This window comes from Myotis brandtii, unplaced genomic scaffold (assembly GCF_000412655.1).
Source record: "Myotis brandtii unplaced genomic scaffold, ASM41265v1 scaffold251, whole genome shotgun sequence".
In the NCBI taxonomy this organism is placed as follows: domain Eukaryota; kingdom Metazoa; phylum Chordata; class Mammalia; order Chiroptera; family Vespertilionidae; genus Myotis; species Myotis brandtii.
The window spans coordinates 3,419,935-3,440,610 of record NW_005359516.1 but is presented as its reverse complement, the minus strand read 5'-3'; the positions used below and the strand labels follow the sequence as shown (position 1 = coordinate 3,440,610).

Genomic DNA, 20,676 nt, shown 5'->3' with positions numbered 1-20,676 from the left:
CTTTCCTTGCCACGGTCTTCCTCCCCTCTGCCTACAAAAGTATGCCAGCCTCCTTCAACCTTCAAAATGGCTCAGACTTTTTTTCTCCTTCAAGCTACTCGCTTCTTTCTCCCTTCCTTTCATCTGCAAACTTCTTTGTAGGCACTCCACAATTCCTCCCATTCACTTCAGCCTGCTGCCCCCTGACCTCCAACCCCATGATTTCTCCAGTCTATCTCTTGCAAATGAATTCCCTGGGCAGTGGTCTCTGCTCATTCCTCATTCTGTAACAGCTGTAGGCACTGCTGACTCCTCTCTCCCCCAACACTATTAGACTACATACTTAAAAATGATGGAGATGATAAATTTTGTTATGTGTTTTTTCCACAAGTAAAAGGGGGGTGGGGAAGATCTTGCAGTAAAGCTGCAATCCCACTAATAAATCACACTAAGTCAAACCAAATCATCACATTCCTGTTCAAATAATGGCAACTATTTTTATTCGGTTCGTTGGGACAGGATAATGTGCGTGCACTCACAAGTTCTCCCCATATAAACCACTAAGTCAAATCAAATCATCACATTCCTGTTCAAATAATGGCAACTATTTTTATTCGGTTCCTTGGGACAGGATAATGTGCGTGCACTCACAAGTTCTCTCCATATAAACAGAGGTCTATTCTTTGTTTTGTTTGTAATGGCCTTATAAGTCTCTTAGGAAGAGTTAGTTTTTAAAGAATTTATGTAGAAGATCATGTTTAACTCACTATTGAATTTCAAGGATAGTTCAACATATAAGCCCGTTGGACATCGCCAATGGCAAATTGCAAAGGGCAAAAATGAATCAAGGAGTTGATGTGCCTTAAATGAAATAAAAATAAAGTCTTCAGGTAATGTTCTCCACATCTTTAAGCATAACATTTAATTTTCAGGGCCAGACAACCAAGCCTAACATCACCAAAGGGATTTACTTACAGTTTGTTTAATAGCAACCTGACTCGTACAAGCAGCTCCTTAGCCTAGAGTCCTTTCCAGCCTCCACCCATTCCCACTTGGACACTCCTCACCCTGCAGCTGACAAGATCATTTCTCACTAACACACTGAGCTCTGCCATGGCCTGCCCTCACCTCTGGAGTTCCACAGCCCACGCCCCACACACCAGTCTGTGCTCACGTTCACCTTGCCCTCATGGCTTCCCTCATTCCCATCCACCTGGCCTCACAGCTTGCCTTCTAACCTACCACCACACCCTCACCCCTGCTGGTGAACTGGAAAGGTGTGAGCTATCATTAAAGACAAATGGGTTCCACCCTAGCTTGTTTGCTCAATGGTTAGAATGTTGACCCACAGACTGAAGGGTCTCAGGTTCAATTCCTGGTCAAGGGCACATACCTCGGGTGCAGGCTCAATCTCTAGCCCAGGTCAGGGCATGTGTGGGAGGCAACCAACCGATGTGTCTCTCTCCACATCGATGTTTCTCTCTCTTTTGCTCCCCCTTCTCCCTTCCTTTCACCCTCTCTCTAACAACAACAACAAAAATCAATAGAAATATATACTCAGGTAAGGATTAAAAAGAATAATAATTAATTAAAAAATAAAGATAAGTGGGTTCCCATAGAGATCTTCCTCTATCAATTCAAGGTAAATCCTTTGAACCTTAATTTCCTTACATGAAAAATTATGAAATTGGGATCATATTGTCTCTAAGGTTACCTTATATTCATACCTGTGTAAGTGAGTCTACTCTTTTCTTTCCAGACCAAGATTCCCTGGTCTGTAATTCTCCATCCTGGTTACGTATCAAAACCACAAGGGGTTTAGACAATAAGTTTGAAAGAGACCATTAAACTCAATCTTCACTGTAGGACTTCTCAGAGCCTTTAGTAGGATAATTTGCATTGTGAATTGCTAAGCTTATTTTTACCTTCGAACTCTTCCTTGGACTATCCCTACTCCCACCCATTGACATACAGACATCTGAAAGGACATTTGTATTCTGCCAAAAACTGTGTAGGAAACATAACCCTAGAGAATGTTAAAGCAACTGATTCCCGAGTTCTGAGGTGCAACATTTTCCCTGCCCTCCTCAAAGGCTGCGTCATTGCCAACAAGCGTGAACATACAGTGAACAGTACCAACACATCCTGTTCCCTGTGTGCCCGGCTCAGCTCCCACAGGCACTGCCAGTGGCTGGCATCACCTTGCATTTAACCCAGGTGGATCAGACCCTCCTCCTCTGAGCCTCAGGGAATCTGAATTCATGGTTGTTGTTGTTTTTCACTGTCTCACTTAGAGTTTTACAGTGACTCTGACATACATATTATCTAATGGAGACTATGCATAGCTATTATTTTAAATTACCGTGCAAATCACTTAGGCTTTATAAACAAATGAGGAAATTCCTGCCACTACTCTCACTTTATTTATTGGTGAATGTGGCCTTCTAAGCAATCCCAGTCTTAAGAAAGATGAGATGAGAGGCCAAAAATTATTTAAAGTTTGAGTTCCAAATATCAAAAAAAAAGTAAGCTCATTTTTTGGAAAATTTCTTGTACTGTGTTCTAGATCAATACTTGGCATTAGCCTTTGATAAACTTATATGGTGTAAACCACTGCATTCAGGCAGCACGTGGCCAGCATTAACCCACTCTAATCAGCTGGGAAGTTTCTATTATATTTATACCATTTCTATAGTAGTAAGAGTCATTTGTCTGACATTAGCTCTCATCTCATACTTCATAGGCACTTTCCACATCCAGTCGCCTATTTTTCCTTGGTTTCATGATTTTAATTAGAAGTGTATTTATTCTAAGGACTAGGAATCAGAATGGAAGTTTAGAATGTAAAAGTGTGAGAGCAAGCATCCCCTTCTATCTGAGACAGTAAAGCCTTCTTTAGATGGCCTTTTAGACCTCAATTGGCCTTCCTTCTGTACACAGTTCTGTTCTGGGGGCTCCTCCTCCCACAGAACCTTTGAGGCCAGGGAGGCAGCAGAGGAGGCGGTGTTAAGAGCTTAGCTTAGAAGTCCCAGGATATGCAGAGTTTTCAATCAAAGTCTCCAAATATCTTTAGGCATCTAAATACACTTATTTGAGCTAACCTCTCTGAGCATGCAAGAGGTAACCATTTGTGAAAAATCTATTACTCTTAACTGGTGATACAGTGGACTGCATAACAAAACAAAACAAAAATGGAAAAAATATAATAACCATTGTTTTAAATGCATAACCAGGCTCACAAGAAAATAGGGGACATTTCCAGGGCTAAAATAAAGACAGATTTGGAAATCTGATGGTTAGCTGACCCTAAAGAGGAGGTGGTGTTAAGAGCTTATCTTAGTTTAATGGGGGGTATGAGGACACATTTGTAATACCTTAACTAATAAAGAATTTTAAAAAAAAACAGAAAAAAAAGAGCTTATCTTAGAAGTCCCAGGATATGCAGTGTTTTCAATCAAAGGCTCCAAATATCTTTAGCCATTTAAATACACTTATTTGAGCTGACCTCTCTTAGCATGCAAGAGGTAACCATTTGTGAAAAATCAATTACTCTTAACTGGTGATACAGTGGACTGCATAACAAAACAAAACAAAAATGGAAAAAATATAATAACCATTGTTTTAAATGCATAACCAGGCTCACAAGAAAATAGGGGACATTTCCAGAGCTAAAATAAAGACAGATCTGGAAATCTGATGGTTAGCTGACCCTAAAGCAATAGCAGTCCTAGGAGAGATATTCTGATTTTAATTGCCCAGACATTTGGTCTAATAGCCTTACATAGATAAGCCCACAAAAGTTTGGGAGTTGGAATTGAGTCTTCTGCCTAAAATTGGGCCTTAAGTGAAAGAATGGGCTATGAGTTTGGTGTGTGTGTGTGTGTGTGTGTGTGTGTGTGAATTCAGAACCATAACCTCTCAGTTTTAAAGTTCAAATATGTACATACTACTTGGAGTTCTGTAAATTACAAGCTGAGAAGGCCACAGTGTGGAAGTGTTTAGGAATCTGCAGAAGGAAACTTGAGTCCTCTCTGGCAGGTTGATCCCGCAACCCAGTCCTCAAAGGATTCGCATAGGTAAATGCAAACTACACATGAGCTCATGATCCAAAATTACCAAAAACACAAGAAGTATGATTACTCAGCCTCCTTGGGGTTTTACTAAACATGGAAAGTACAAAAGACCAGAAATCAGATGAGGAACTCAGGCCCAGCCAACTGCCTCTCCTTTCTTGTCTCCAAAGTTAACACTAGTTGTTAAGTAGCAGATGCACCAAAAGTTCTCTAGATATCATCATTTTTCCTATAAAATGAAGGCTGTTCCTAAAAATATCGCTGCATATGGAATTTCAGCCCCATGAAAATAACTGGACTAGTGGGGAGGATGGGGTTGGGAGCAGATCATTCAAAACTGTGCAATCTCATAAAACAATACCCTTTTACAAATTAAAATAAACTCAAAAATCTCACCATTTGAAGCATCTTACATTTTTAATTAAAATAATGCTACAGTGAATGTAGCACTTTCCCTTGATTTTAGAAAAATAAAGACATAAACTCTCCTGGTGGATGAGGATGATGTAGCACTGTGGCTTTGAGTTACGGAGACAGGACGGAAGGAAGGGCATTCTTAGATCGAAGTGTCACGACAGAGGTGGACGGCTGTGACTCATTGTCTTGTTATTCCTCTGCACTGGCTTAAAATAGAAATCCAGCCTTTGTTGTTTTGCCAAGTTTCTCTTTTCATAACAAAAAAAAAAAGCTATTTGTGTGGTTCCAAATAAGACCAAATGCCAGGAAAGTACTATTCTGCTGTTGTCAGCAGGATAGCCTTTTCTTTAACCCGTGCTGCGTGCTTCTGATGCAGCATGTTGCCCTCACTCGTGACTTTAAATGCAACGCCTAGTGAGCCAGGGTGGCTATCACCTGGGAGGAGGAAGAGGGTAGACTGTGTTCTACATTCCATTGCCCAGGACTGTAGCAGCAGAGTTATAGCAAGAACGAGTCAAGTGGCCAGGATCAAATCCTACAAAGTAGGAGCTGAATTTGGATACTTCTGGAGAAAAAGAAACAAGTGTAATAAACTCACTATGTGCTTAATTTCACCTTCACATTTTATAAAATAAATTTTAAGAAAGAGTTTTATGGAGACCTAAACAGTTGAACTTGACTCATAAAACCAGAATAAGTTCCCAGGTGTCAAGCAGGACCTGGGCATGTGTGATCTTTCTACTGTATTTTTGCCAACCTAACGATATCTCCACATCTTCCATCATGACTATTTCCAGCAGCCAAACTAAGAGGTGTACATGAAAACTTGATTTTGTTTTGACTTACAGTGGCCAGTAAGATTTCAATTTAGTAAGCTTCTATCTGGTCTTTTCTAGCTCTCTTTCCTTAACCCATATAACAGTCATTGTCAAATCTGATGCCATCCCACGTCTACCTAAACAAAGGTGGCTAAAACCAGGGCTAAAAGCACTGATAAGTGGAGAGAGGAGCCATATCTCCCAATGCACAGCAGAGACAGTTTCAAGAAATTCTCAGGTAGCAAAGAAACATTACTAGAATTCAGAAGTTCCATATCCCACCTCATTTTTCTTACCCCAATTTACTTCGCCAGTCCACCCACTAATGCCAGACGGACTCTAGGGCAGCTACTCCAAGGAGGCAAATGGTCACTTTCTGCCCATCCACAATACGTAAGCTGAAGATGGCAGTAAGTGGAGGGGTGGGGTGGGCCTCAAGAGGAGAAATATGAAAAATGTCCCCGGATTCACCCCCCCGCCCCCCGCACTGCCATTTGGTTCTACCATGTTGTGTTTATAGATACGTTTGTTGAGGAATTTTCTTTTTACACATTTGATTAAGGATCCTTCCAAGCTTATCTATCTTTAAGTTGTTCCTCCTAATGAGAAAAGAGATGAGGAGCCCACTCCCAACCAAGAGGAAGCTCCCAGAACCTTCTGAGAAGGGAGTGGGCCAAGTTGAGCCTACGCTTGGTAGTGCTCAGCGGAATCTAGTTTGCATTCTTGTTGGAAATGCTTTCTAGTCATACTACTTGGAAGCAGAGAATGATGCCATTAACCTTTTAATTACCATTGAAAGTGCTATTGAAAAACCACCGGGTTACCTGAGACCCCATGAACAGGAACTTGCCTGTTCTGTGAGGTCACAGACTTCCTGGGGAGGTGTACTTATTGGTGATCTGCTGAATGAATAGGTGTTAACGGGGGTATGTACAGGTGTGCGATAAAGCAGGAAGGGATGGCAAGCATTTAGGCAGATGCTGCAAGTGAGAATCAGCAGGGTGCATGGAAGGAACAAGAAGGTGACCCAGAGGCTGAAGTGCAGGGGAGAGTGGAGAGGAGTCAGGTAGACAGGTGGTAGGGCCACATCATGCAGGCCTATGGGGGGTGGGGCAGTTAGCATTTTATCCTGTGAGCCCTGGGCCACTGCACAGCAAGGAGGCAGCGGCACTGAATTCAAGAGCTGCCCACCTGCTCCTTCAGGCGACGTGCACTCTGGATGGGGGGGAGGGTGAAGAGTAAGGTGGAGAAGGCTGACATGTCCCTGTGCTTAGGTCACTTCTTTGGGTGGCCCGCTGAATTCAAGAGCTGCCCACCTGCTCCTTCAGGCGACATGCACTCTGGATGGGGGGGAGGGAGAGGGGTAAGGCTGGAGAAGGCTGACGTGTCCCTGTGCTTAGGTCACTTCTTTGGGTGGCGCATATGCTGGTCTTGGCAGGAGGTTTTGGCTCATTTGGAGACAGTCTACTCAGTTTCAAGGCTTGGAAAAGTCATCTCATGACTTCAACTTAGCCTGTCTAGATCACACTTTGAAACACTCCCCTGCCATCCTATGGGCGAGCTGCTCTCTGAGCCCAGTGAAAGACTGGTGATGGGGGGAGCGGGTAGTTGGGAGGGGTGCTTTGAAGCACTAGGAAATTAGGAAGACTTCTTCCTCCTTCCTGCTGAATATCGTCAGACACCCAACCAATGAGACCAGATTGGAGGTGCCTAAATTCTGTTTACCTGAACATGGTGGCATTTTTCCAGAAGCTCGGGTGCCCAGTTTACAGCATGTCGGCGTGAAATCTGGATTGTAAATTAGTCCACCTTTGATTAATACTAAATTGAGTATTTTGGCACTGTCTTTTGGGACATGGCTTGAATGGTTTGGTTGGAGTGGTGGGCCACTTGCTGCGGCCCTTCCCCGCTGATGGCATGTGCCCACACATATGTGGTGAAAAATGCTGTTGCTGACCTCCTGTAGCCCCTGGCCACTGCCTGCACACCAGCCTCCTGTCACTCATTTATGAAGCTCTGGCCTCTAGGCTGCTCCATCTGGAAACGACCATACATAGCCTTTTAGTTCACACAGGGGTTAAGTGAAACCTTTGTTAAAGATGCAATAACGACAAGACACAGAGATGGCAAGAAAGGAAAAGGAAAATAATAATAACAGTCTGCGCCATCAATTGAGCACCCACTGTATACCAGGTGTTTTACAAGTATGATTGCTCATCGTGACTCAATTCCTGCCAGGTTAATGTTTGACAGATGAGGACAGTGGAGCTCAGGGAGGTTCAAGGACTTGTCAAATCCTCAGTGAGAGAAGGGCAGGTCTGGGGTTGCTCGGACAACTCCACTGTGCTGCCATGCAAGGAGGGAGGAAGTTGGTAGCCCTGTCAAGACAGAAGCTCAGCTGCTCTGCACCCAACCTCCAGATACCCATGGTCCTTCCCATGCACACTGTCACAACACCCCTGTCATCATCTGTCTGTCTTCCCAACTGTCCTGCCCCCTCTCACTCCCCTCCCTAACCCTGCCCAAAGAGGAGAGACACATTCTAGATGGCTGTCCCCAGCCTCCCACCCTCCCTCGTATTCCCAGGCATTTCCTGTTTTTAAATCATCAGTGCCTCTGGGATGATGGGAAATCAGCTCTGGGCAGAAATGGCCCTCCCCAGAGATTTTCTTAGTTGAGTGGGTGAGCAAAATCATGGCTTCATGCTTTCCAGAGACCTTCAGCAGGCTTCCCACAATGGCCAGGAAGTGGAGGCAGATGAAATGATAGTTTGAAACCCCTGGAGACCTTAACCTCTGCTGTCCTTAATTAATTGAATGCTGTCCTTTTCAATGAGTGGAGTCTCAATCCCCAGGCTGGTGTTAATAGAGCCTCAAGCCAGTAGCCTGTCTCAACATAGAGAGATGACATGACAGATAGTGGTAGCCCAGATGATAACAGTGGGAATCAGAGCCCAAATGAGATCCCAGAATACTCGTTAAGTCAGAGGAAATGTGTGCGTAGTAGGCAAGAGCTTGATGCCTACTATGCAATCTGCTCTGCAGCTAGGAGAGCTCTCCAACTGGATCAAGGAACTGGTCCGGTGGGCAGTGCCCAAGCACCCATCCACAAGTGGTCCACACCAGCCCTGGCACTAAAACATCAAAAGACATATAATGAGCTTTGTATTTACCTGAATTCCTTAAGGAAAAGGACTGCCTTGTATGTAGCTGGCCCAAAATTCCATTAATAAGCTTGAGATGAGAAGAAGGAGCTAACAAAGGACATAGTAGAGTCACCGTGATGATGACCAAACTGCCTTGTAAAAGACTAATGAACTGCAAGGGCTTTCCTTTTGTGAATGGGGTGTGCAAGTTGGGGACACGAGTAAGGAGAGGTCGCTTACTGCCACCCAGCTGTCCTCCTTCCCTGTCCTTCTCCCATGTGTCACTCATCCTCTCATTGGATGGAAGGGGCCCCCAACTGCTGCCTGCCCCGAGTGTCCACATGTCTCTCTTCAGCCCCAATGACAGGGCAACTGCAAAATACAATCTTATAATGTTGCTATGTAAACCTTTGTACCCCTTTAAGTTCAGGGCCCTGAAAAAATCCATGGCTACCCTTTCTTCACTGCCCACTGTTGGGAATCGATCTGCCTGACTTTCACACCCTACACCCTCCCTGGATGGGTACTCCTTGGGACCAGTGACAGTTAACAGAACTACCAACAGCTTGTATGGTCCTTACCTGACTCCTCCCTGCAGCACCATCTCAACCTCTGTCGTGTACAATTGTTTGTTAAATATGTAGCTGTTTGAATGGACGGGTAAATGATTTCATGCATGAATGGATGGATTAATGAGTGAATAAATTTGCACGATAGCTACCTGGGATAAGAGATGAAACTGTTATCTATGAAACATTTTTTCCTTTATACAAAACTACAACAAAACACCATTATGAATGGAACCCTCAGCCTAGACCAGTGATGGCGAACCTATGACACGCGTGTCAGAGGTGACACGCGAACTCATTTTTTTGGTTGATTTTTCTTTGTTAAATGGCATTTAAATATATAAAATAAATATCAAAAATATAAGTCTTTGTTTTACTATGGTTGCAAATATCAAAAAATTTCTATATGTGACACGGCACCAGAGTTAAGTTAGGGTTTTTCAAAATGCTGACATGCCGAGCTCAAAAGGTTCGCCATCACTGGCCTAGACCATACTTTCACTAACTGAGCTACTCTGCCCACAAAAACACATCATGGCATTGACTAAGCCTGTCTTGCTTGGGCCTGTTTCAATGGCAATTATGGCCACACTACCCAGACACCTCTTGAGAGCAGGCCTCTTGAAGAGCAGGTGGCTGGAGATTTCCACTGACTTGTTCTTTATTTTTTCTTCTCAGATTATCAAGGAGATGCCTCCACCTCCTGCTGAGGAAAGTGAGGTGAGTGACCAGAGCCAGGTGTAGCCAGCGGGGCAGGGTGTGGGAGTGGGGTGGAGAGCTGAGTGGACTGGGCTGAGACTCGGGCCCCTGCAAAGCAGAGCTAAGTCAGGCCCAGGCTCCCAGTGCATGTGAAGCAGCAGGCAGGGAGGTCTTTGGCTCTTTCCCAACCAAAGATGAACAGGAATGAACTAAACTGGCAGTCACAGACAGAGGCTTGGGAAGGTTTCTCCTTGCACAGATAAAATTTGAGATGAAAACAGAAACGTTTTTATCAATACAATTATTTTTCCTCTAAAAGAGACACTTTAGGGATCTCTTCTCCCTGCAGAGACTTATGCTTTATGTGTGCAGATGAGGGAAAATCAGTGATTCTAGGAACCGCCTGTTCTTTAATTTAAAACAATGTTACCTAAAGATTTGCCAGGAAGTAATGAAAATATTTTGGAAGGGGATATGCTAATATCCTGGCCATACTCTCAAATCCTCATCATTTGAAGGAAGGAAAATATCTTAGGCTCCACCATAAGTTGGCCAGTGAGAAGTTTGCCCGGGGTAGAATAGAGTGGAGGCATTGAAGGCTGATGGTGAGAAGGAGCATATTCGGGGAGAGGGGGTAAGAGTGCTCAGCCAGTGGCTTTCCTTGTCCTCTGATCACTTCCGGGAGAGCTGGCCACCCTGGATGCAATGCTCACCAATTTATAAACCAGGGTACAGGTCTGAAAACCCAGTGGGACCAAAGGCTATAATGATGAGGTTTCTAGTTCATGGTCCTTAATCCCTAAGGTCTGTTGTGTGCAAACCGTGCACCACCCCCTCACCATTCCTCCTCCCAATGTCTTTGTCAAGTTTCCTACATACAGAAAGAATCATGATTGCATTTAAAATTCCATGTGGCTCTTATATCCTGAACCATATGCATGTAAGCCAAGGGATTTAATAGCTGCCATCAATTAAAGCACATCTTGTTGGAATGCTAACTTCCTGCCCAGAAATCAGGGGAGGAAATTACATTGCCGTGCAAAGAGGAGGGAGGGGAAAAATAACACCCTCTTTACATCCACAAAAGCCTTTTCCTAATCCTTCAAGAGAAAGCACGGTGGTTAGTTCCTGCAAGTTCCAGTTTGGCAGTGCTTCTGCTGTGCGCAGCTGTCTCTTGTACTTCCAAAGAAAAATAGGTCACGACACTCTCTTGATGAGGTTGGTCTGTTTGCCCTCTTCCCTCCCCTCATTATTTTCAATTAGAGGAGTCGTTGCCCTTTCCTCTGGTGCTGGCTCTACATTTGTCTTTGGAAGGTGATGTGGCAGCTACTGTGGCCAAAATATGCCAGGAGACTTAGGTGTAAGACTGTGGGGTATGGCTTACCCCAGACTCCATCATCTAGCATAGGACTGCACACACAGAACAGTTTAATAAGTACGTGTAGAATGAACTACCATTTTGGAGGGGGAGTGGGGCTCGAACCTGAAAAATACCAAGAAAGAATAGCTGAAAGCAAGAGAAGTAATTAAGTTTTTCCAGTTTCATCTAATATTCTTAGACAAGTCTCACCTGAAGAAGGCAGACCTGGTTTCTGACGCAGAAAGACAACCTCGGGATGCCTGAGGTTTAAAGGGCTGTGCCGGACCTAAGCGAGTTTCCGTGCTGGCGAGCGGGCTGCAGGCGGTGCTGATGACCTTAGCGTGCATCTTGGCCATGAGAGTCCCTTGGCCCTGGGCGTTAAGCAGCCCTAATCTCCCACCTAATGTGTTTTGGCAAAAATAATAATAAAGAAATCCCACAAAAACAGAGAATATAACTTAGCCCACACAGAGTATTTTACACAATGCCCTGAAAATCATAGTCAGAACCCAGACAACCTTCTCCACTCCAGCTCCCTGTGTTCAAATCCCACCAGCCCTTCAGGCACAGCTCATGTGCTACTATCTCTGAAACCACACTTTAATTCCTCCAGTCACAATTCATTTCTCATTTCTCCCTTTTCTGCATTCCCAGGGTGTTTCATTGACTGTTCCTTCTGCGTCAATGTTTAAGATCATTAGCTAGTTAAAGACCAAGATCTATATCTAATTAATCCTTGATTTATCCCCAGAGAGCTTAGCCTGTTGTCTAACACTCAATTACTAGCTATATGAAGTCACTCTCTGCCATCCATATATCAGCAAGTCAAGGATCTGTTATCTCAACTTTCATCAGATCTATTAGCATCGTATCCCAAGAGACAAATATCTATTTAAATAATGAACTTTAAGAATGAACACAAATTTATAATGCGCTCCACAGTGATTCTCTTTAATAAGGAACACCAGTATGCACAACATAAAAAGCCATGACTTTTTGAGATTCCATGCAACCAACAGTGATATTTCTGTATAAAGAGGGGGTCAAAGAAAAATTAATTGAAATGTCAAGATCTCAGCAAAAGCAAGGAAACTCCATTTTAACAACTGAGAGGGGCATTTCTGCTCTAATTGGCCACAGAGTGAGGTTTCCTCACTGATTTCTAGTTATTCCCAATAATTGACAGTTTATGGGAGAAACCAATAATAGAGCACTTCAGCTGTTGGTTTTGTTCTAAGTAGTTCCATGGATTTTCTGACTCTATGAGAGGGAGAGGGATGTGTATTGAAGGCATTGACACTGGGCATCCAGTTAACAATAAGCACCTGCCTTTGAATGATGAACTTATTTTTAGGTTTATTATCACGCTTACTGATCCCAACAATTTCTCCGAGGCAAGAATTTTTTAGATGTAAATAACTAAGTGATGGGAAAATTATACAAGTTGTCTAGGACCAACCAGCAGTCCTGCAGTCCCTCACAGCTATGTCTACACAGACAGCCAGAGTAGCCTCCCCTTCTAGAGGAGTGAAGGGCTAATCTACCACCAGTGGACATCAACTGCACACCGATACACACTCACACACGCACACACCTGTGTACATGCCAAACAGGAGTACTAGACCAGGCCCAGAATTCAGTATTCAATATTTCAGTAGTTTAAAAAAAGACACGTTACTTCTAAAAAAAATGAATACACTATTCTTTATTGAAGAATACAAGAAAATCTTTGCATCATCCTTAGTCATGGTGTGTATGTGAAGGGTATGTTGGTGCCATGACATGTTCTACAGCTCAGAACAAGGAAATCTTAGGTCATTTGGAATTTTTATATTTGCAAACAAAGGGGTTGCTGGATTTTTCAGTTCACTCCTAGGAATTCATCTCCAAGACTGACATCGAGGATGACTTCTCTGGCTTATCCCCAAAGACTTCAGATGACATAAGCAGCCAGTTCTACTTTAGGTTCAGCCCTTCAGAGCCTCCTGGGCCTGGGAGTTTCTGGGGCCTTTGCCCTTTACTTACTTCATGTCATCACCCTCACAAAACTTACTCCTCTATAAATGTGAACAATTGTGTTGACAGCTGTATCCTCTCTATTTTTCTCAAAATATCACACTGCACTGGCTCAGGGGGCTCAGCCACAGTGGCCAGGTGAGTGAAAGATGCAATGGACAAATAGAGGTTCTTATTTGGAACTATCAGGGCTTATCACAAGGATTTAAGATGGGTTATGGTTCATCGAAATGTTAAATGGATTCAAAGGCTGATTTAAAACTATTTCCTTGGGCTCGATTCTGTTTCTGTTACATTTTCCTTTCCACAGATAGTTCCCTCTGGCACCTGCAGTGAATCGGGGTTTGAGAGCCTATTTGGGTCAAGCTGGCCATCTAGATATCAGAGAAGCAGGAATATTAAAGAACTTGTAGCTTGAGTCTAAGAGGGCCGCCATCGATATGCACAACTCCAGGGGGAGCTGTGCACATCAAGACTGTGGTGTTGTCCAGGGCATGGAGCCGTACAAAAGCCTGACATGATTGGAAAGACAGAAAAGTTCAGTGTCTGAGGGCAGCACGGGACTAAGCCTATTTGGGGCTAACCCAATGTGTGCATCTGACCTCAGAGTCTACAGCTATTTCTTTCTAGAGCAGGACTGTGACCGAGGACATGCCCAGGTCTGCCTGAGGACAAGCAGGTCAGATGGTCCTCTACCATCTGAGAAATGTGACCCAAACATCAGCCAACTGGATGTCTGGGGCCACCACATCCTTTAAGATTTAAACATAACTTCCCCTGATGGGAAACCAGCACTCCCCAAGCTCTGTGGTTTCTCCAGGCACCACTAACTCCTACTTCTTGCCTCTCCTCTGATAACTCCCCTTCTTCATTTGCTGGACACCACCTAACAAACTCGACTTCCACACTCCCCCAAAGGCACCGCTGGCACAAGGCCATCTGCATAGGGACTTTTGCTGAAGGATTAAAAGTATGTGGTTGCAGCACAGTGCAGCCGATGAATAACTCCTGACCGAATATTAAGCAACCTCTTCTGTAGCATCACTGTCATTCCGGCTGCTGAGGGTCTCAGCCATCACCTCAGGTGGGTACTGGTAGCTCAGTTCCACTCTTTCCTGCTCATCTTCTGCCAACTGCCCACCAACCCCTGATTCCTACTGCTTTGCTCAGACAAAGCAAGTCAGCTTATCCATCTGTCATCCAATAATCATAGAGTATTTCTACATTGGCGGTTTCCCCTCCCTGCTACATCCTTGAAGAGCAATGTGAGGGCAACTTGCCAAGAGCCCTTGTACTTCATTAGATGTGAGGGTCACCCCGGGTGCTGCCGGTTTTCTTAGTGGAATTGCTGGGCACTGTGATTTTAATCCACCAACTTTTGGCCAAAGACACATCAAAGACTCCCTTCTCATCCGAAGATTGCAAAACCCTCCAGTCTCTAGAATGTATAAACAGAGCCATGGTAACTGCAGGGAAATTTCAACTCTCTCGTTGGTCAAAGCTTGGGCCTTTGTGTTGTCTTCTGCTGTTGTTTGACTTTGGCAGGCAAGCTCGGGTCAGGGGATTAAACAGCAGGCTTAGTGGATCAGGAGCACGTGGAGCTGATTTAAGTGTTGGCATTTCCTGTTGTGGAAACACGGGTCCCTGCACATGCGCAGGAGGCTGGCCCCGCCTCCTCACTCAGGCACAGCCCAGAAATAGAGGCGACAGTAAGTCCTCTAGGCAAGGAAGGAAGAGATGAGAGTGAGGGCAGCTGGGTGTGCAAATGTGGGGGAAAGATCCTGGGACAAGGCATCAGGAAACCTGACTGGAACTTGAGTTCCATTGATGTCTTCATATCTCTGAATCCGACTGTCCTCTTCTGGGCGATGGAAAGGCTCAATTAGGTGATCTCTCCTGGTTGTCCCCCTGTCATTTAAAAACTCAGGAGACTCATCAAGCCATTTCCGTTTCTTATTGAGTAAAGCAGCTTTATTATTGGAGTTTCTTGTGTTCTTGGAGCTGCTATGTTCAGTTTTGGATGATATAATTTTAGGTTCTCCTTTGGAAAATGGCACTAGGCCAGGGAAGCCCTATTTCATAGATGACACACAGACACACACATATCCGCCTCCAGCTGTAAAGTTTAACCATATATGTAAGATGTCTAAGGTTCCTGGTTTGACAACACAAGCCTTCTGAAACTATATCATGGGGGGAAATACTGTGAATTACATTGTTATTGGAGGTTTCTGTTTTTATTTTATCATCTCACCCAGACAGTCTCCTTTTGTCCATGTTGCCACCGTGGACATATACCTACAGCGTGTGTTCTGCTTCCTTCATGTCCACACTCTCTCTGCAGGAGGAAGATGATGATGGTCTGCCTAAGAAAAAGTGGCCTACGGTGGATGCCTCTTATTATGGTGGGCGAGGTGTTGGAGGCATTAAAAGGATGGAGGTAAGCCCTGCTCGGTGTTGCTAAGTGATTAGAGCATTGCCTGGGTACAAGAGGGTTTCAGGTTTGATTCCTGGTCAAGGGTGCTTACCTGGGTTACAGGTTGATCTCTGGCCCCAGTCAGGGCAGGTGAAGGAGGCAACCAATCGATGTGTCTCTCTCACATCAATGTTTCTCTCTCTTTCTCTCCCTCACCCCTCCCTCCTTCCTACTCTGTAAAAATGAATGGGAAAAATATCCTCTGGTTAGGATTAATAATAAAAATAAAGGATGGAGGTAAGAGAACAGTTTAATGTACAGTAGTCCCTTCCCCCCTTATCTGTGGTTTCACTTTCCACAATTTCAGTTACCTGCAGTCAACCATGGTCCAAAAATTCCTGAAATAAACAGTTCTTAAATTTTAAGTTACACACCATTCTGAGTAGCATGATGAAATCTCGAACCGTCCCGCTCCATCCCTCCTAGGACGTAAATCACCCCTTTATCCCATGTATCCACACTGTAGATGCTCCTTGTCCTCGGTTAGTCCGTCAGTAGCCCTCTTAGTTATCAGACCATCTGGCGAGGCATTGCAGTCCTGGTGTTCAGGAAACCGCTTTTACTTCACAGTGGCCCCAAAGCCCAAGAGCAGTGATGCTGGCAGGTTGCAGGTGCCGAAGAGAAGCCATAAAATGTTACCTTTGAGTACAAAGATGAAAACTCTCGACTTCCCAAGAAAGAAAAAAAATCATATTCGGAGGTTGCTAAGATCTAGAATGAGAACAAATCTTCAATCCATGAAATTTGTGAAGAAGGAAAAAGAAATTCATGCTAGTTTCCTGAGAAAGATAACTTTCATATTGGTATATTGTTATATTGTTGTATTTTATTATTGGTTATCATTGTTAATCTCTTACTGTGCCTAATTTCTAAATTAAACTCTAGCATAGGTATGTGTGTATAGGAAAGTAGGTAGTATATATAGGGTTCAGTACTATTCATAGTTCCAGGCATCCACTTGGAACGCATCCCCCAGGGATAAGGGAGGACTGCTGTGCTCATATCTATGTGCTGACTACTCACTGATGGAAAACCCAAGCAAACTGATGAAAACTCATACTTGGGATCTGGTAGGGACATACATTGTGAGGCATTAGATGGAGAAATGGAAGGCACAGCCTTTTAACTGTGCACCCCATATCTTGTCCACCATGAGTTGAAGCAGTTCACTCATCTGCTCAAACCCCCAGTGGTTTCTTCTCTCCCTGGAATAAAATCCAAGTTCTCACCTGTGCCTGCAAAGCCTTTGCACCTGCTGTCCCCACCCCTAAATATCCATCCACGTGGTTTGCTCTCTCCGCTCCTTCAGCCCTCGCCCTTTCCCTTTCCCACACCTCCCTCTTCCCTGGCCCTCAAAGCCCAAAGGAATTGAGGAGGGGGGAGCACCTGCGCTGCCTATCACGTATGTATTTGTGATTCCCATTCTCTGGGGGCATCATATTTTATTTTGTCATTTTGGTTTTTTGTATGTTATTTAATTTAGGTCCGTTGGGGAGAAAAGGGCTCCACAGAAGAAGGTGCTAAGTTGGAAAAGGCAAAGAATGCGAGAGTCAAAATGCCAGAGCAGGAGTACGAGTTCCCTGAGCCTCGAAATCTCAACAACAACATGCGGCGGCCCTCCTCCCCGCCGAAGTGGTACTCTCCCATCAAGGTGGGTCTCTTTCTACTTACAAATCCATCCTCACTCCTGATAAAGCACTTTTAGTAAGAATCAGACTCTTTGACATGATGAAATATCAAACCAAATTCCAGATTATCACAATGGAACAAATTTCTCAACTCGTGGACTTAAACGTGCAGGTACTTACTTTTTCTCAATTTCTGCATTATCAAGGCTGAGAACTAGGCTTTTTTAAACCATCATAGCAAAGTAGCGGAATGAAGGTGGACTTGGGTAGTAACCCCAGAGGATCTTTATAAATTGTATAACATTTCATTTCATCGGTAAGCAATTCCTCTTGCCATAACATAAGCCCGTTCCGCTCCCGCCACACTGGTGGATTGAGTTGGCCATCAATCTAGGACTCACTCTCTCTGGCTTCGAGCAAAACCCCTTTTTTCTCCACCATGTCTCTTCCCCCCACAGCTTCAAATCTTAAAATCTCTCTGGCTTATTAGGAACTTTAAACTATAGGAGGCAGTTCATGCTTCCTGGAGGCTCTTTTCTCTTGCTCTGGGGTACAAATGTCTTGGAATATACGTGATTCATTCAATACCCTTGCTCTTCAGGCTTGCCCATTAACATCTGCACTATGCCAATTGTCAAAGAGCATGAGAAAATCATAGCTGAAAAGACTCTGAGTGAGTCTGTCCCCATTTCTTCATTTCATAAAACTTAAGAAAACTGAGGTAAGTAAAGTCCTCGCTCGACCCAGGTCCGGAGCCCAAGACCCCCAACTCAGGTCTATAGCCTCTACTTCTGTGCTCCAAACAGAACTGAACCAACTGCAAGGCCTCAAGTGAAAGATTCAGTAAAAGAGCCTGCTCTCTTCACAAACACACACACACACACACACACACACACACACAAACACACACAAACGCATAGCCTTACCCCTCTTCCAATGACAGTAAAAATAACATTCATCATTCTCTGAGTTATTTGCTCAGAATATCCCATCTCCTATGAAATCAAAGGAATTACCATTTTAAACAGCAAGTGACACTTTATTGGTACTTGTCTTTTCCCAGCTTATGCCCACACTAATTGCAAGGTATTTACATTTTGGCTCGCCTGTGTTTAAAGCAGTGAGATTCTTTTTTAAGATAAAACCCCTGGGGCAGTGGGTTGAACTCTAGAAAGCTGTGGGCGAAATGTAGCTGCTTGACTAACAGCTGTTTGCTTGTAGTTGTTTTCTAATGTGGAACCCGCAGTGGCGTGCATGCGTGCACAGACAGGAAGGAGCCGCAGAGGACCTCAGAGATGAAGGCGAAAGGGGTTTTTCTTTGATGTCGTTTGCAGCCATCTATACCTTCTGAGTAACACAACATATTTGGTTACAGCCAGGTTTTTATTTCTGTATTCTTAGACATTGAGAGAATATGCATTCTGTTTGAAGAATCTAAGTTGTGCTTGACAGCACATTATTCCTTTATCAACTGGGGGTTTAAGACTGAGTTTTATGAAATAAATAAGGACGTGGACAACTAGGTTTAGGAATCTAAAAGCATTCCCAACACCCACTTGGAATTAGTAGCAATTCATTGAGTGTTTGTTGTGCATCTACTATGTGCCAGGCACTGCTAGATACGGAGCGTACAGAGGTTCTCCAACCTAGCTGAGCATCAGAAGCACCTGGGAAAGCTTTAAAAATACAGATTCCCAGGCCCAACGTCTCATACCTAGTGACTCGGAGTCTCACAAAAGGCTTTCAAAGATATACCGTCCATCACAACTTGCTCACTTATTTTCATTAAATAAAATGATTTCCCCCCCCCCAAAGCTTCCCTTTTCAAATTTCACATCTAAACTCCCCAAGTGATAACCTTCTGTTGCCCCCGTTACAGCTCCCTCCACAGTCCCTGCTCTTGAGCCCCCTCCTTTGTCCTTGTGTTAAATCATTGGTTCTCACAGTGGCCCCTGGACCAGCAGCATCAACATCCCCCAGGAATTGTTAGAAATGCACATTCTCAGGCCCCAACCTAGACCCACTGAATCAACAACATGGGGGATGGGACCCCAGCAACCTGGGTTTTAACAAGCCCAGTTAAGAACTTGTCACGAAGGTCCCAGCCAGCCTTCCAATGGAGGTTCCCTGAGGTGTCTGGCAAAGAGCCCCTGATCATAGCTCGTGGGTTTGTCAGGAGTCTCGATAAGGAGACCACACTGGATTTCATAGTCCATTTTCCCACAAACACAACTATTAGATTCATACCAAGTGGCTGGGAATCTGAGTCTCAAAGAATCACCCAAACAGCCAGGCAGGAAAGACCTGTGATGCCGGTGGACTGGCTCAGCGCCTCACCGGACTCCCTCGTTAGCACCTGAGAAAGGGTGACCGCCCTCTTGCTGGCGGAGCAGCTCATGCCGCGCTCCTCAGGGCACATCGCTCAGTGGGAGAGATGCAGTTGCTCTGGTGTGACTGAGCATGTTTATGAGTCTTCTCTCCACCAGCGGTGACCCCTGGAAGGCACCCATTATGCTTACCGGACCTTAGACCTGGCAGTGAATAGCACTGTACCTGGCACAGAGTAGGGTTCCACCTTCTGGTGTTACAGAGCTGAGGCACAGGATGTAATTATGAAACCGTTCCCAGAGCTTCCTGCCGGTTAGACTCTCCTGGAGCACACGGATCGCTTTGGTACCCTCCGTTCCAAGAAGGTGACACTGTTCTTGCTATCTCTTCGAGGGAAGGAGAGAAAAAGAGAGGTCATCTTATGCATATCTGGGCTGAATTGGGGTGAGGAACGGGCCGGGACAAGGAAGTTTGAAAATAGAAGCACAGAAAGGAATTCAAAAGTCAAAATGTATACTGTTTGTCCAGAAGACGGGCAGACTTCCTACCAGAAAGTCAGTGTTTATCCTATTGAACGTGCTGCATGCTCCAGGATGAGCCCCACTCCAGCCACAGTGCCCGTGGGCATCGCCAGGCCTTGGACAAAGCATTTAGCCTCATGAAGTACCGTAAACTCTGCTTCCCTTTCCTGGACCATCTCGCTGGATTTGTCACACTCCTGGCAGGAAACAGAAGGCACTCGCAACAGGGTTAAACGAGCACAGGTGTGGGCAGGGCTAAGGGAGGGACCCGAGCTGTTACACCCCTCGGCCTGCCCTGCGGGCAAGGAGGAGAGATGGGGTCACTGGAGCCAGTTTTCTAAAGCTGAAACCATCCAATGGGAACTGTGGCCATAGAGAGGGATCAGCAATCGAAGCCTGGCCTGCCACCTGCTTTCATAGGGCCCACAGGCTAAGAATGGTTTCTATATTTTTAAATGGCTATATAAGTACCTACATAATATCCTTGCGTTTGCCTGTTGACCCACGAAGCCTAAAATATTTGCTCTATGGCCCTTCTCAGAAAGTAAATAAATACCATATGATTTCACTCATATATGGAATTTAATAAACAAACTGAACTACCAAGGAAAATAGAGACAGACTCATAGATAGAGAGCAGGCAGATA

General features: G+C 44.6%; 1 protein-coding gene across 1 annotated transcript in view; it reads left to right on the top strand.

Moving 5' to 3' along the window:
- ANTXR1 (anthrax toxin receptor 1) overlaps positions 1–20,676 on the top strand; it is a 219,398-nt gene that overhangs the window by 140,375 nt on the left and 58,347 nt on the right. Inside the window, exons 14-16 of the mRNA XM_005867817.2 lie at positions 9,680–9,721; positions 15,421–15,516; positions 17,036–17,203. Of these exons, the coding sequence (XP_005867879.1) occupies positions 9,680–9,721; positions 15,421–15,516; positions 17,036–17,203 (306 nt within the window). The remainder of the gene's footprint in view (positions 1–9,679; positions 9,722–15,420; positions 15,517–17,035; positions 17,204–20,676) is intronic.